This window comes from Aquarana catesbeiana, linkage group LG04 (genome assembly GCF_042186555.1).
Source record: "Aquarana catesbeiana isolate 2022-GZ linkage group LG04, ASM4218655v1, whole genome shotgun sequence".
Taxonomy (NCBI): Eukaryota; Metazoa; Chordata; class Amphibia; order Anura; family Ranidae; genus Aquarana; species Aquarana catesbeiana.
The window spans coordinates 492,466,767-492,484,397 of record NC_133327.1 but is presented as its reverse complement, the minus strand read 5'-3'; the positions used below and the strand labels follow the sequence as shown (position 1 = coordinate 492,484,397).

Sequence of the window (17,631 nt, the reverse complement as noted above, 5' to 3'; positions counted from 1 at the left end):
AATTCCCTTCATCATCCCTTATGGCGCCAATATGCTCTGGCCTTACTTTCTTACTGTTAATGTATTTTAAAAAAATTGGGATTTTTTTTACTTTCCTCCACTATGTGCCTTTCATGGTCTATTTTAGCTGCCCTGATTGCTGTCTTAGGCCCCTTTCACACGATCAGACCGTGCAGGTCCGCCTGTCAGTTTTGACAGCGGACCTGAACGGGCACTCCATGTTAGTCTATGGAGCGTCGGATGTCAGCGGAGACATGTCCGCTGACATCCGACCCGGTCCGATCCGCTAAAAGCAGACGGATGGCTCTACATCCAGGTCCGTCGCTGGCAGATCGGATCGAGTGAGATCTGATGAAAACGGACATGCTGTCCGTTTTCATCCGATCCCTGCATAGGCGGCAGCGGCGCCTGACAAGCCCCTCCCCGCTCAGTGAGCAGAGAGGGACCTGTCATCCGCCGGCTCAGCGGAGATCAACGGACAGATCTCCTGCTAAGCCGGCGGACTGAGGCGGGCTCCGTAGAAACGGAGTCCGCCTCATGTGAAAGTGGCCTTACACTTTTTATTGCTTTCCTTGTATTGTTGGAAACGTGTGTAAACATAGGACGCTGGCTGTGTCCACGGTCAGTCGAATGCATGTAATTGCTCATATAGAGATGTTTGTTATTTAAAAAGAACAAAACTGTAAGGCCATCATAGTGGCTGGAACCCATCAGCTTATCTTTCTAGCTGTCTTTTAGCCATTTGATGTAATAAAGTAGTTATTTGCATGATCTAGTCATACATAGGTTCTGTTTGAAGAGGATACAGAAGGTGCATCTGTTCTATATTGCTAACACCTTTGTTTACCTACCACATGCTCATCCCAATCTATACAGAATAAAGTACCATTTTATTTTCTTCACTTTTTGTTATGGTTGCTGTTATTGAGATCCCCTGGAACTTTTTTGAATGAACAGGAGTCCCTGGATCACTCTTTGCTGCAGGGCCCAGTGGCTGTTGTAGAAGCGTTACAGAGAAGCGAGGGAACTACTTGCCACAAAGCAGAAGAGGTTTTTCATCATCTATACTGTCACAAATATGTTGTACTTTAATAGAATAAACACTTAGACCCCTTTCACACCAAGGCGTTTTAGCGCTAAAAATAACGCTATTAAACCGCTCATAAAACGCTCCCCATGCATTAGGTCATAATTGATCAATGTTGAGCTGCTGCTTTAAAAGTCAGAACAGAAAGTCGACTTTAACATCAACAGTCTAATTTATAGAAACAGAACGAATTATAAATGCTAGACTATCTTTATATTTATATTTATTTCAAATTGCAGCCTGATCTTGCCAGAGCAATGACATCTGTAACAAGTGATGTGTATGGGTCCCTGCCCGGAGGACAAACCGTGAGAAGGTTTCGTCTTCAGTCAGAGTTCGTCAAGGTGGAAATCATATCCTTTGGCTGTATAATAACTTGCTTAGAAACCAAAGACAGACATGGAAATTCCTCAGACATTGTACTCGGCTTTGATGATTTAGAAGGTGAGTTCCAAATAATATGATCTTTATTTTTTTAGTTGTAAAGTTTTTGAAATCTTAGACCTTCAAATAAAATGCAAATCGATGAGTCTTGTATCCAGTGGCGTCGTTAAGAGGTGGCTATTGAGGCTGGAGCCCCGAATCTAGGGCCCATAGCCCCGAGTCCAGGGCCGGCCCTACAGTGAGAGTGTCTCGGGCTGTCTGACACAGCGCTTCCCGCACAGCCGCGGCACTCTCACTAAGTACTTTGCACTCGGTGGTTCACTGACAGTGAGAGAAGGGAGATCAGTGTGAGAGGGAGTCTCCTCCCTTGCTCCGCCCATATCATAGAGTTGGGAGGGAATTTTCTCACACAGAGCTCCTGAGTAGGTGAGTATAGACCGAGGGGGAGGGGGGAAGCTCTGTATACCCAGCCTCTCCCCTCTCTGTATACCCCGCCTCTCCCCTCTCTGTATACCCCGCCTCTCCCCTCTCTGTATACCCCGCCTCTCCCCTCTCTGTATACCCCGCCTCTCCCCTCTCTGTATACCCCGCCTCTCCCCTCTCTGTATACCCCGCCTCTCCCCTCTCTGTATACCCCGCCTCTCCCCTCTCTGTATACCCCGCCTCTCCCCTCTCTGTATACCCCGCCTCTCCCCTCTCTGTATACCCCGCCTCTCCCCTCTCTGTATACCTCGCCTCTCGCCTCTCCCCTCTCTGTATACCCCGCCTCTCCCCTCTCTGTATACCCCGCCTCTCCCCTCTCTGTATACCCCGCCTCTCCCCTCTCTGTATACCCAGCCTTTCCCCTCTCTGTATACACTAGCCTGTCTTCTATATACACTAGCCTCTATGTATGTAACAATCTGCATCTTGTGGCAGGTAACATGACAAGCTCTCTGGTGACCCTGGTGTAAGGGGGGGCTTTTTGGGGACCCTGATGTAATGAGAGGGGGCTTTGGGTACCCCGATTTAATGATAATATATAATGTTACACACACACACATTATAAACATGTGTCTGCCCGCACAAGCGTATGACTTTCTTTACTTCGCTGCTATGGGCTCTAGCCCCAGATCTTTTGACGACCTAGCAACGCCCCTGCTTGTATCGAAACACATACGTCATGCAAACTTTTTTATGGTTTTATTTAAGAAACTATGTGAAGTAGGATATAACAGACTCTCTTCCTAGTGTAACACAGCTAGCACCTTTTTAAAGCTGATCTTCAGGTTTCATTTAACGCTTCCTTCACATCTTGGGCGTTTTTCTGCTCTAAGCCTCAGTTCTAAAAATGCCCAACAAGACAAATCCCATCAATTTCAATGGCCCCTGTTAACATCTGAGCGTTCTGTTCATCGCTCAAAAAAGTACATGAGCTTCTTTTTTGGCAGATTACAGGTGTTTTACTGCTTTTACATTGGTGACCTTTTGAACTTCAAAATCCCTGTACAAAACCTCTGCAAAAATGCCCGAAAATATGCCAGAAAAACGCCTGTAAAATAGCAACATCTAGATGTGAATGGAGCCTAAAGGCGGTTTTATTTAGCATTAACCACTTCAGCCCCAGAGGAATTTAACCCCTTGCTGACCAGAGCACTTTTTGCGATACAGCACTGCGTCGCTTTAACTGACAATTGCGCAGTCGTGCGACGTTGCACCCAAACAAAATTGACGTCCTTTTTTTTACAGCTTTCTTTTGGTGGTATTTGATCACCTCTGTAATTTTTTTATTTTTTGCGCTATAAACAAAAAAAGAGCGTCAATTTTGAAAAAAAAAGCAATATTCTTTACTTTTTATACGCAAAGATGTACTCAGCATTAACAGCGCTAATACATATCTAAAATTAATATGTGCAGTTATATAATTTGCAGTGGATTATAAACATTGCCTACACATCAAATGTGCTAAGTAAAAGTCCATGCAAAAATATTATAATAGTGTGAAGTGCCACATGTCATCCGGCAAAACGGCAAAGAGTTCCTGTACTGAATCCAGTCACCAGTCCGCTTCGTGAGCACCCCTTTGGTGATGCACTCACCGCAATACTGAAAAAGATGAGCCTGATAAATCCAGAAAGGTAAATGGAACACTCTTCCAGGGATTACCAAAGATAACTCCCATGCAGCTCAGATTAATCGTTTCACCATAAAAAACACAAGGGAATGCTCTGCATAGCGTATTACTGTCATTTATTTGGAGACTCAGCCCCCGCATATAAACTGTACTTACACAATAAACAGATAAAAACAGTGTGTTTGAATTCCGATGTCCCGGCGGACATTGTTTGCGGGACTGTTGGCACGCTCACGGAGTACAAGGCGGGCGCGCGCTCGTGCCCACTAAGCCGCGTCTTAAAGGGGACATACAGGTACGCCCATTTGCCCAGCTGTGACATTATGCCAACGTATATCGTCGCGCGCTGGTCGGCAAGGGGTTAAAGGCTAAGTTCAAAGCTAGGTAACTCTAAACTGGTAACCTGTGGAAATTTAAAGCGTCGCCTATTGAGATTTTTAAGTATCGTAGTTTGTCGCCATTCCAAGAGTGTGCGCAATTTTAAAGAATGACATGTTGGTTATCTATTTACTCAGCGTAACATCATCTTTCACATTATACAAAAAAATTGGGCTAACTTTACTGTTTTTTGTTTTTGTTTAGTCCATGAAAGTGTATTCCTTCCAAAAAAATTGCATTTAAAAGACCACTGCGCAAATACAGTGTGCCATAAAATATTGCAACGATCGCCATTTTATTCTCTAGAGTCTCTGCTAAAAAATATATATATAATATCTGTAGCGTACAATAACTTGTAAGCAACAAATGTCAGAAAAAGCCTTAGGCATGAAGGGATTAAGCTTAAAAGCTGCGCTCATGGGCACCCTCACGGTTTTTCACCTTAATGCATTTTATGCATTAAGGTTAAAAAACCTTTTGTACTGCAGCACCCCCAACCCCCCTTTTCCTACCTCAATCGTTCCAGCGATGGGGACGAACACAGCAACTCCAACCGCTGTCTCGGGTCCTCATTGGATAGATTGATAGCAGCAGGAGCTATTGGCTCTTTCTGCTGTCAATCAAATCCAGTGACATGGGAGCTGGGGGACGGGTCAATGGATGCAGCAGCAGGACTCGGGAGTGCACCCATGGAATGCGGCTCTCTCTGGGGCACTTGAGAAGAGGAGAAGCCAAGAGCACCGCGGGGGGACCCCAGAAAAAGAGGATTGGGCCACTCTGTGCAAAACCCTTGCACAGAGGAGGTAAGTACAACAGGTTTATTTAAAAACAAAAAAACAAAGCTTTACAATCACTTTAACTTCCCATGCTGGAATTAGGACTTAATGGGAGTGTTTGCTGTAAGTGTCTTTTTAAAAAGCTTGTTAAGCAAAGCCTGCTGGAATTTGTTTGTAAAGCCTGCTGGAATTTGCTAAAATAGACAGTACTGCCATTTGGATCTGAAGGGTGTTGTAATGGCTTTGCAGGTACGTAAAGATTTTTCAAATGCTTATTGAAGCTGAAACTTTTAGAGTAGAATTTACATGCTAAGATTAAACTGTATGTGTTTCTATTGCCTTAGGGTGCTTTGAAAGTACCACATTTTAAGTTGAACTCTGGGCACAGATACTTTTATTCACAGTAAATATACTCAATAATTGCAAAGGATAAAAATCCACTTTGAACCAAAGGCTTTTGAAAAACCCAGTTATTACCTTGTAAATGTAGCTGTAATATCATTACTGTGCTGTGCTGAGCTGTGGGAGGGACCTAGTTAACCCAGCCACTACAGGCTGTCGGCAGAAAACTACAGGATACAATACCAGTCACTATGCACAATAAAAAAGTGCAGCAGTGATATCTTTGGATAATAATTGCTTTTCCCAGGGTTCAGCTTTAAGGCCTACTCCTAGCATTGTTTTGTTTTTCTGCCTTTCCAGGTAAGCAGATTACCCTTTTGGAAGTTTTTTTTACATGTGACTAAACAGGCTTATGTGGACTACGGCTCTGTGTGTCCATTCACACACAGAGCTTCGGCCCACGCCCCCTGATTGGTATGGTGGCTGTGATTGACAGCAGCGGGAGCCAATTGCTTCCGCTGCTGCCAATCAGGAGTGTGAGTCCCTGGAGAGGCAGGGCTCTCACGGACATCGCTGGATCGAGAGGGGGCTCAGGTAAGTACTATGGGCCTGCTGCACACCAAAGTTCATGCATAGAATGCATGAAGGTAAAAAACCTTATGCTTTTACAACCACTTTAAAAAAAAATAGATTTAAAGGGACAGTAACAATTTTTGATAAATATACTAAGGGCACTTTGCACATAGGAGCGCAGCAATTAAATTATATACAGAACTTGTGACTGACACCGGCTTTCTTCTCGCTGAGGACCGAGAACAATCAGCGACCTTTGCACACTCGTGTCTTGGTCTTAGAGGCTGACTGGGACAGATGCAGCATTGGACTGATGCTGCATCCACCTAGGTGAGTATAAATTTTATTTTTTTTTAATTCTCACACTTTTTTTTTTTTTTTTACAAGTATGTGAAAATAATTTATTTTGCTCCATCTGCATTGTACTGCAGCTTTCTGTGTGCCATTTGAAAAAATAGGAAAAAAAGGAAAAACAAAGGCATTGCTCACCCGCTAACCTTCCATGCTCATTTATTTCTTGATTACATTCATTGCCTTTTATAGTACTTATTTTATTTCAAAACTGCAGGTACATAATAACCTTTTTTGAGTAGTGCAGAATATCTACTTAAATCGCTCATTTGTTTTGTAAACAACAAAACGTATTTGTTTTGAGTGATTGCTACAGGTTACTGCATTTTCCACAATATGTAATTGTATGAAATTTAGTCTAGGATAGGATAGGAACACCCATGCCCCTACATGTCCACCGAACTGGATGGTTATGAGATTAACAGTGGGTGAAAATAACAGTTAAATAGGTAAATTTCTTAAAGCAGTTTTCCTTTGTGATTTCTCAATGGCAAGCTTATGGGCACAGTAATAACTTTTTTACAGCATTGACAGCCAAAATGTCCTTTTTAATCTGATGATCATTTTTAGACATTAGAAAAAAATTCAACTAATTGAAACTTTTGTAGGTTGTTTACCTGAAGTGATCTATTTGCTTATATGTGAAGGGTTTCAGTCCAGTAAACGTATCAAACAAGGGAGTTCCGTCTCTGCAAAATTAAATTGTGTGTAGCGTTTCACTCTCTGCAGTAGCTGATTCATCACACTTTCACTGGTTAGCACATTAATTTTCATACATTTTGTACACAGTGCAGAAGTCTCCCTCATATTATCTCCTCTTCTGGTCTAATATTTTATCCTATAGTGTTAGTTTCTCTATTGGTTAAATGTTCTTTAACACTTCTGAGTGAATAATCTTAAAGTAGAACTCAAGGCAAAACTTTATCTTTCATTTTGATTGGAGTAAGAAATTTTCGCTATCTGTGTGCCATTGCGGAGATTTCTCTTCTCTTCCTGTCCCAAAGTCCAAATAGAAAGCGTCCGAAAAGTTAAGGAATGCCTGGTTGTCAGCAAAGTCACCAGAACTAGTCTGCCCATTAGAAGATTTTCCCTCTATCCCTCTTTCTCTAATTCAAAAAGTATTTTCATATTCTGAATAAGCAGTAACAAACCCTTATTTACCTTTGTAGCTATAGACATTGTGAAGAAATTAATCTTCAAATTCACAACAGACACAATAAAATCTTAGTTTTTTCCTATTAGAGCTGATCTTGGTACCCTATCAGCCTTGTAATCATTCAATAGGTTTTCCTATGCTGTTAGAAACTATTTGAATCCCACATGAGTCTTTGCTGTGATCTTTGAGAATTAATTATGTCACAGTATATTCAGCTAGAGATTGCTTGTTTCAAAACTTTTACACTTGTTCCCCCTGACAACTGTCTTAGAGGGGATTACCTTCACATTAGAAATACAGTATATCCTTTCACTTTTTGTAAAGGCTATTCAAAATGAAAAAAAAAAAAACTTTTTTACTTTTATATATACTATTATATTTAAATAGTTTAATGGCCATAGTCTTGGCACAGGTGCACTTTAGCATTACATTATGTGTAGTGTAACTGTTGTTTAAAAGACAAGTAAAGGATTTAAATTTTTCACTAAGAAATAGGAACTCCATTCAAACCACAAGTCATGTACACTGGTGTCATCACTCTTAAGACACTTGACCTTCCATTAATGAAAGGAAACTTGGGTTGAGCAATTTTCAGGCCCAGATAATTAACTACTCCTATCCTCCAACTTATATTTAAATTCTATGATTAACACATTCAATACTCACTGTCAGTGTCATAAGGCATAAGTAAGCAGATTAGGAGTTCTGATTTCACATGCTGCATGATTGTTTTGGAAGAGATATTCAGAATGGATTTTCAGAAGGTGGCTGGCATTGCATTTAATGTCTATCAGCCACTGTTTACCTTTCACAGTCTGCAGACAATTTTCTCTCTCACCATCTCTTCCTGTTGTCCTTTTTCTAGTTAGGAGAGCTTGCTTAACTTCAGTGTGCGCTGGCACATATTTACTGCTGCAGTACACAGCTAACATCAGTCACTGCTAGGCTTAAAGGGGTTGTAAAGGTTTGCATTTTTTTTAATAAAAATAACAAACATGTCATGAAATACTTACCTGCTCTGTGCAAGGGTTTTGCACAGAGCAGCCCCGATCTTCCTCTTCTGGGGTGCTCCACCGGAGCTCCTAGATCCTCCCCTTTATCGGGTGCCACCACGGAGAGCCGCTTTCCATGGGGGCACCCGTGCTCCCGAGTCCCGCTGCTGCGAGCACTGACACAGACAGCAGGACTCGGCATCGCCCCCCGCTCTCGTGTCACTGGATTTAATTTACAGCAGTGGGAGCCAATGACTCCTGCTGCTATCAATCTATGCAATGAGGACAGAGACGGCAGCTGGAGCTGCTGGGCTCATGCTCGTAATATTACTAAAGCGCTGAAGTGGAATAAAAATATGTATAAATTGTGAAAAGGTAATACAGCTGCAATCAATTAGTGACACCCCACAGTTTTGTATAAAAATAAATGAATAAAGTGATGCGCTCGTATTATCTATTTGGTGTAATACTGCCTCTCGTGCCTATCTTATACTTCTAAAGTAAGTGAAACATTGTATAAAAACTTTTTGTTAAATAATAAACAGTGACAACTGAATTAAATAGACACATATAAAGAGATATATTCAGGAGATATTGTGTTCCGAACCTATTTGTGAAGTTCCCTTATTGCACACTTCCAAAACCTTCTACCAGTGAATACTAATAATAATTTCTGATATATAAAGAATATTATTATGTGATCAAAGTAAAATCCACCTCAAATCATAATGATTAGTCCACCAATTAGAGTTGAAATGATACCTCCTCTTCTTTTAAACGCAGGCTTAGTGAGTCTGTATCAGCGGTGGAGCGGCTTATCTCTAATCAGCCGCCAGCATAGATACTGTAGGTTGTTTCTCAGCTTCTACTGGTCTTCCCCCATATAGAAGATAAAATTGTGAAGAAATACCATTGCGCAGATATCAACCAGGTTTTAAATAACACAAAAAACCACTTGTTACCACTCACATGCTCCCTTAAACATAGATCGCATTTTCAAGATAATGGTCAGTCACATTCAGCTCCGTGCTGCTGCTGATACACTCACATGCAGATCGCACTCTAACCAGAGCGTCACAGGCTAATTCTCCCCACGCGTATCATCACTGACACGTGTCACGTGACATCTATTTTTTTCTATTCACGTGACACTTTTTTTTTTAACACAAAGTTGTCCATTTATAAAATATTTCTAACATGTAGCATGTACATACCAAAAATGACACCCCAAAATAGATTCTCCTACTCCTCCTGAGTACGGTGATACCAGATGTGTAAGACTTCCACAGCCTGGCCACATACAGAGGCCGAGTATGGCTGGGTATGGCTGCGCATGGCTGGCTATGGCAAAGTAGTGCTGGGTAGTGCAGGGCATTAGAGTATGGAGGGATGGCTGAGGATGGATGGATCCATGGATGTGACTGTATTTGTCACTGAGCAGCGCTGTGAGCACTACAGATCCAGCCCACTGCGCTGCTGCCATCCGATCCCTCCCCCTCTCCTCCCCCTCTGTACCGATCGGTACACAGAGGGGAGGGAGGAACCGGCGTCATGACATGACGCCGGTTTGTTTACATGTGATCGCTCCGCGATCAGTGGCTGTTTACCGTGATCCGTGAGGACCCGGCGGTCACGGATGTTCTCGGGTGCGTGCCCCATGGACGTCCTCCCAGGATAAGCCGACCGCGCTGTAGCCATCTTTCGGCTATGGCCCGGTCGGCATGTGGTTAATGCGCGTTAAAGGCTGATGGGTTGAAGGTTTTTGTAGGTGGCAAAAATCCTGTGTAATAAAACTAGTTAACTTTGTTGGAATGCAATGCAGTTATCAGGAGTATAACATACAAAGTAGCATATAAAGTGCAAGGGACGGGAATATAATGTACAAAATAGCTTATACTGTACAGTGCAAGAGACAAGATAATAGTGTATAACATAAGTTAATGCAGTGTGATGGTCAAGGATATAACATACAACAAAGTATACAGTGCAGGGGTCAGGAGTATACCACAAGTGTATAGAGTGCAGGTGAATGGTGTGGGTGCACAGTGCAGGTAATGTGGGTGTCAGGTGCGCAGTGGGGATTATGTGGCTGCACAATGAGGATAAAGTGGATGTGTAATGTAATGCCAGCCATAGATGGAGCTATTTTCTTTCCTGCAAGAAAATCGCTTGATTTCCCCATCAACTCAGTCCCTCCCGTGGAGCCATTGTGTTCTTCCATGGGGGGAGCCGTCCCCGCTGTGAGAACACAGTGATTACTGTTAGCGGCTTTAACAGTCGCTAGCAATAATTGCATGTAAAATCAGACAGGCAGGTTGTACCGAAGTTGATCGATCAATCAACTAGGGTACAATCAATGTTTTGAATCCTGGCTGGTCCCTGCTGAATTGGCCAAGATTCAAACCTTCTATGGCTGGCCTAAGTGAGCAGCATCTCGCATATCTCCCCTCTTATCAGCACCTTCACTACTACTCCAGTGAAAGACCAGGACCTGGCTTCCCACCCAAGGTTGTACTGTCCTGCCACCTCCTCTTCTCTCCTCTACCCCGCTGAATTGCATTGGAATGGGGGGGGGGGAAGATTTGCATATTATTGAGCCATCTGGATCATTCATATGCAAATTATACATAAGTTCATACATATGCTGTGCATACAGCAGTAATGAGCTGTGGGCAAAGTCTCTGTACACAGGACAGTATGACTTGGGAGTCATTGCAAAATGCAGGACAGTTCTGCACAATCCAGGACTGTTGAGAGGCACCCACACACCAGCCAGTACTCATACTTACCTGCTCCCAGCATCACACTCCCTCTGTTCCAACTCCGCAACAACACTCTCTGCACAGCTGCTGTTTGACTACCATCGACTGGTCTGGCTTACAGCTGTGCTATAACTCAGCGCTGCCCAGGCAGCGGGCAGGTCTCAGGAAGTGCTGGTCTGAGGTACCAGCACGTTTCGACAGGTGAAAGCCCTAGATGTTATATTATATCTGATATGCTGTGCTTTTAAATTGTGACTGTTGTTTTGGTACTTTTTGGCAGAGGCTGTTGAATTTGTATTTGATACATAATATTGTGTGATATATATCAAGACACTGATTTTTTTCCTTGGAATACTTGATAATTATAAAGACTATACACCTAAAAACTCTAAATACATTTGGACAAATGTATGGATTTTTTAAAAATCGAAACTAAAATGCATCATGAAATATTTTGGCTTATATAGAGGACCCTACAATTATGTGTCCTTCTCTACATGCACAAAAGACCTGCCAGCTGAGGTAGAAGCTGGAGATCACCGAAGAGGTGAGTTTTTGTAGGAGAGAGTTTTCACAGACACACTTAACTCTGAATGGGCAAAGTGGCAGTATCTCTTTAAATATCCTTTCCATGCAATATGGCAATTTTGAAGGATTCTGAGCACAGAACAACCCCAAAAAATGTAATTTGTAAACTGTTTCCCTGCTTACTCTTCTCTGATACTTCATTTTTAGCTCTTGTACCCAATAGTATCTACTTCTGATCTCCTTCTGCTTTCAACTCTGCTTGTCTTCTGATTTGAGTCAGGTTTCTATTCTCTGTTGCTTGCCCTGTCCTCTTACCCTTTGTGCGGACTGCCCTTACAGTGAATGTGACAAAGACTATAGATCTGCCTTACTTCTGGAAGTTTCTTATTATTCAGTATCCTATGATTAATACACATCTAATAATGGATGAGTGAATGTGCTTATGTTGCCACAGTTTGCAGCAACAGACTGCTAAAATTTGTTGAAATCTGGATGCTGTCATTCTAATTTATAAAACATTTTTCTACAGGGTAATGGCAGAGGAACTTTTTTCTGCATCTCATATTTTATCCCATTCTTGTTTGTGATCATACAATGTTTTTGAGTAAATGTATATGTGTATATATATATATATATATATATATATATATATATATATATATATATTTATTACACACAGTACTGTGCAAAAATTTTAGGCAGGTATGAAGACATGCTGTAAAGTAAGAAGGCTTTTGAAAATATATATTTTAATAGTTTTTTTTATTATCAATTTACAAAATGTGAGCGAACAGAAGAGAAATCGAAATCAAAGCATTATTGGGTGTGACTACCCTTTGGCTTCAAACCAGCATTAATTTTTACACTTGCACACTGTGTACACTTGCACAAAGTCAGTGATTTTGTAGGATATGAGGCAGGTGTATGATTAACCAATTATACCAAGCAGGGGCTAATGATCATCAATTTCATATGTACAGTAGATATAAAAAGTCTACACACCCCTGTGAAAATGTCAGGTTTCTGTGATGTAAACAAATAAGATAAATCATTTCAGAACTTTTTCCACCTTTAACCACTTAAGGACCGGGCCTATTTTTCAGACTCTGTGTTAACAAGTTAAAATAATTTTTTTTTGCTAGAAAATTGCTTAGAACCCCCAAACATTATATATTTTTTTCTAACATCCTAGAGAATAAAATGGCAGTTGTTGCAATACTTTGTCACACCGTATTTGCGCAGCGGTCTTACAAGCGCACTTTTTTTTGGAAAAAAATAAATTTTTTGAATTAAAAAATAAGACAACAGTAAAGTTAGCCCAGGTTTTTTTTTATACTTTGAAAGATAATGTTACGCTGAGTAAATTGGTACCCAACATGTCACGCTTCAAAATTGCGCCCGCTTGTGGAATGGTGACAAACTTTTACCCTTACTTTTTACATGTTTTGAGTTACAGAGGAGTTCTGGGGCTAGAAATATTGCTGTTGCTCTAACGATTGCGGTGATACCTCACATGTGTGGTTTGGAAACTGTTTTCATATGCGGGCGCTACTCACGTATGCGTTTGCTTCTGCGCGCAAGCTCGGCAAGACAGCGATTTTTACATTTTTTTTTTTCTTATTTATTTTACTTTTTATTTTTTTTTTTGACACTATCCTTTTAAAAAAAATGTTTGGGTCACTTTTATTCCTATTACAAGGAATGAAAAGATCCCTTTAGAAAAAAGCATGACCTCTTAACCACTTCAGCCCCGGAAGGATTTACCCCCTTCCTGACCAGAGCACTTTTTTTGCGATTCGGCACTGCGTCGCTTTAACTGACAATTGCGCGGTCGTGCGATGTGGCTCCGAAACAAAATTGACGTCCTTTTTTTTCCCACAAATAGAGATTTCTTTTGGTGGTATTTGATCACCTCTGCGATTTTTATTTTTTGCGCTATAAACAAAATAAGAGCGACAATTTTGAAAAAAACGCATTATTTTTTACTTTTTGCTATAATAAATATCCCCAAAAAATATATTAAACATTTTTTTTCCTCAGTTTAGGCCGATACGTATTCTTCTACATATTTTTGGTATAAGCATTTATTGATTGGTTTGCGCAAAAGTTAAAGCGTTTACAAAATAGGGGATAGTTTTATGGCATTTTTATTAATAATTTTTTTTTACTAGTTTTGGCCGCGATCAGCGATTTTTATTGTGACTGCGACATTATGGCGGACACATCGGACATTTTTTACACATTTTTGGGACCATTGTCATTTATACAGCAATCAGTGCTATAAAAATGCACTGATTCCTGTGTAAATGACACTGGCAGTGAAGGGGTTAACCACTAGGGGGCAGAGAGGGGTTAAGTATGTCCTAGGGGAGTGATTCTAACTGTCAGGGGGATGGGCAGTGTGTGTGACGTCACTGATCTCTGCTCCGATGACAGGGAGCAGAGATCGAGTGACACTGTCACTAGGCAGAACGGGGAGATGAGTTTAAAACGGCATCTCCCCGTTCGTCCTCTCCGTGAAGCGATCGCGGGTATGCCCACGGCGATCGAGTCCGCGGTACTCGCGACCCGACTCACAGAGATCGCGGCACACGGCGGCAAATTCAAAGTAACATACGGGTACGTTACTTTGCGCAGCTGTGCCATTCTGCCGAGGTATATCTACAGTATATCTACCGGTCGGGAACCAGTTAAATATGAGATCTTTGGTCAAAAAGACCTCAGATCTCATATTTGTACTAAAATGCAATAAAAAAATAAAAATAATCATTTTCAAAAAATAAAAATTTCTCCTTTAAGAGCATTGGGCGGAAGCGACGTTTGATGCTATGGAGCCAAGCGGGGGCCATCTTCCCCTCACTCAGCTCCATGCCAAACACAGGAGAGGATGCGATTGTTTCTGCTGCTACCAGTGGGTCCCTCTCCCGCCCCCAATTAAAAGTGATCTTGCGGCGAATCCGCAGCAGAGACCACTTTTATCTCAAAGCGGACCGCTGAAGAAGAGGATACTGGGGTTATGGCAGCTAGCTGCCTGCCATAATAACGGCATTCCTCTTCAAAGAGCCACTGTATAACGACGGCGGGCGGTCCGTAAGTGTTTAATGGGACTTATAAATTGTACAACTCAGTTGAACAACAAACTGAAATCTTTTAGGTGGAGGGAAGTAAAAATAAAACAATATGGTTGCATAAGTGTGCACACCCTTAAATTAATACTTTGTTTAAGCACCTTTTGATTTTATTACAGCAACTCATTCTTTTTGGGTATGAGTCTATCAGCATGGCACACCTTGACTTGGCAATATTTGCCCACTCTTCTTTGCAAAAACACTCTAAACCTGTCAGATTGCGAGGGCATCTCCTGTGCACAGCCCTCTTCAGATCACCCCACAGATTTTCAATCTGATTCAGGTCTGGGCTCTGGATGGGCCATTCCAAAACTTTAATCTTCTTCTGGTGAAGCCATTCCTTTGTTGATTTGGATGGATGCTTTGGGTCGTTGTCATACTGAAAGATGAAGTTCTTCTTAATGTTCATCTTTCTAGCAGAAGCCTGAAGGTTTTGTGCCAATATTGACTGGTATTTGGAACAATTCATAATAATACTTGCCTAAGGCCCCTGTTCCAGCTGAAGATAAACAGCCCCAAAGCATGATGCTGCCACGGTGGGTATGGTGTTCTTTTGGTGATGTGCAGTTTTTTTGTGCCAAACATATCTTTTGGAATTATGGCCAAAAAGTTTTACCTTGGTTTCATCAGACCATAACACATTTTCCCAGATGCTTTTGGGAGACTTCAGATGTGTTTTTGCAAAATTTAGCTGGGCTTGGATGTTTTTCTTCGTAAGAAAAGGCTTCCATCTTGCCACTCTACCCCATAGCCCAGACATATAAACAATACGGGAGATTGTTGTCACATGTACAACAGAGCCAGTACTTGCCAGATATTTCTGCAGCTCCTTTAATGTTGCTGTAGGCCTCCTGGCAGCCTCACTGATCATTTTTCTTCTCGTCTTTTCAATTTTGGAGGGACGTCCAGTTCTTGGTAATGTCACTTTTGTGCCATATTTTCTCCACTTGATGATTACTGTCTTCACTGTGTTCTATGGTATATCTAATGCCTTGGAAATTATTTTGTACCCTTCTCCTGACTGATGCCTTATAACAATGAGATCCCTCTGATGTGTTGAAAGCTCTCTGCAGACCATGGCTTTTGCTGTAGGATGCGACTAAGAAAATGTCAGGAAAGACCTACTAGAACAGCTGAACTTTATTTGGGTTTAATCATAGGCACTTTAAATGATGGCAGGTGTGTACTGACTCCTATTTAACATGAGTTTGAATGTGATTGCTTAATTCTGAACACAGCTACATCCCAGTTATAAGAGGGTGTGCACACTTATGCAACCACATTATTTTAGTTTTTTATTTTTACTTCCCCCCTAAAAGATTTTAGTTTGTTTTTTAGTTGAGTTGTACAGTTTATGGGTCACAATAAAGGTGGAAAAAGTTCTGAAATTATTTCTATTTGCCTCATTTTTTTACATCACAGAAACCTGACATTTTAACAGGGGGGTGTACTTTTTATATCCACTGTAGGTTGCTACTAAGGTGAGGTTGTGGAAAACAGTTTCATGTCACATGTCATACACCATGGCAAGAGGTAGAAATACTGCATCAGCAAGGTCTCTCCCAAGATTTCAAAGCAGACTGGGGTTTCAAGAAGTGCTGTTAAAGCTCTTTTGAGGAAGCACAAAGAAACTGGCGACATTGAGAACCGTAGATGCAGTGGTTGGTCAAAGAATCTTAATGCAGCGGATGAAAGACTCATCATGCTTACTTCCTTTCAACATCGAAAGATGTCTAGCAGTGCCATCAGCACAGAACTGGCGGAAACCAGTGGGACTCAGGTACACCCATCTTCTGTCCGGAGAATAAACAAAATCTATATAGTGTAGCGCAAGCAAAAACTCATAAATCAAGTCCAAATATTGACAAAATTCCACCGCAGTGCAACGTTCAGTGACAGTTCATAGATATTCAGTGACTTCAGTGACCACCACCTCTAGCTATAATGCCTGCTCACCTCCCAATGTTGACCTCACTACAGAGTCACACACGCCTGTAGTAATATCTCTCAGGATACCTTGGGGACATGAATCCTCATCACAGTTCACCCAGACAGTTCAGACCTCTTCCTGGGATCTCATTCAGTCATGTGTAACCATATAAAACAAAGGCAAACCATAGTACTCTCTGCGAATAACATTTAATGAAACTTAACTCAGGGATAAAATGCTCACATACAAATGTGAAAAACATGCATATCATCAATAATGATGAGAATGGAGAAAAACGTCCTGAATGGCGGCACCTCACACCTGTACGCTTTACGTTCTCTAATGAGCTTCTTCAGCAGGAAAATGTTTGGAACAACCTACTTGCTGAGTTCCTTCAAAAACCGTGTGCAAGTGTACCTAAAAGAATTGAAAAAATTATGCTGTTCTGAAGGGTGGTCACACCAATTATTGATTTGATTTGGATTTCTCTTCTGTTCATTTACTTTACATTTAGGTAATTAAAAAAAAAGAAACTATTAACACTTCTATTTCTGAAAGCATTCTTAATTTACAGCATTTTTCACACCCGCACACACTAATATACATTAGTGTATATTATCTGACTGAAATTTAGCTCTAAAAAGACATCCTGATTTGAAACAGAGATATAATTTGCCAGGATTTACAAGTGTCAACACCTGAATTTGCACAGTGTGCTGGCACCTCACAGGAAGTTGCTTGCATGCTGTGATGAAATCTGTCACAGAGAAAACATGTTAGAGCAACAGAATTGCTGACACAGAGAAAAATGAAGTTACTAGTTAGAAAAATAACTTGCAGTGGTTATAAAGTCTTCTAGTTCTTCTCTGCTAGTAAAGAAGATCAAAGACAATGGCTATTAAATTGCAGGATTATCCAGCAAGGGTTGACCATAGATTTAGTGTTATCTCTCTTAGGCATAAATTAGCAAAGTGAATAATGAATCACACAAGCATTTCCTGGACCCTAAACCTTTGTAATAATAATTTTTTAAAACACAGGGCAATTGTTGCATTGACTTATTTTTATATAGCTCAATGATCCTTTCCTGTCCATAGGCAGCCTTTCACTAGTTAGAAATTAATAACCTTT

General features: G+C 41.2%; 1 protein-coding gene across 2 annotated transcripts in view; it reads left to right on the top strand.

The window, feature by feature from the left end:
- GALM (galactose mutarotase) overlaps nucleotides 1-17,631 on the top strand; it is a 101,289-nt gene that overhangs the window by 29,802 nt on the left and 53,856 nt on the right. Inside the window, exon 2 of one of the 2 annotated variants that reach the window (XM_073627685.1) lies at nucleotides 1,327-1,531. The exons of the other annotated variant lie outside the window; for it this stretch is intronic. Coding sequence (XP_073483786.1) covers nucleotides 1,345-1,531 — 187 coding nt within the window. The 5' untranslated portion in view covers nucleotides 1,327-1,344. The remainder of the gene's footprint in view (nucleotides 1-1,326; nucleotides 1,532-17,631) is intronic. 2 annotated transcript variants of the gene reach the window in all.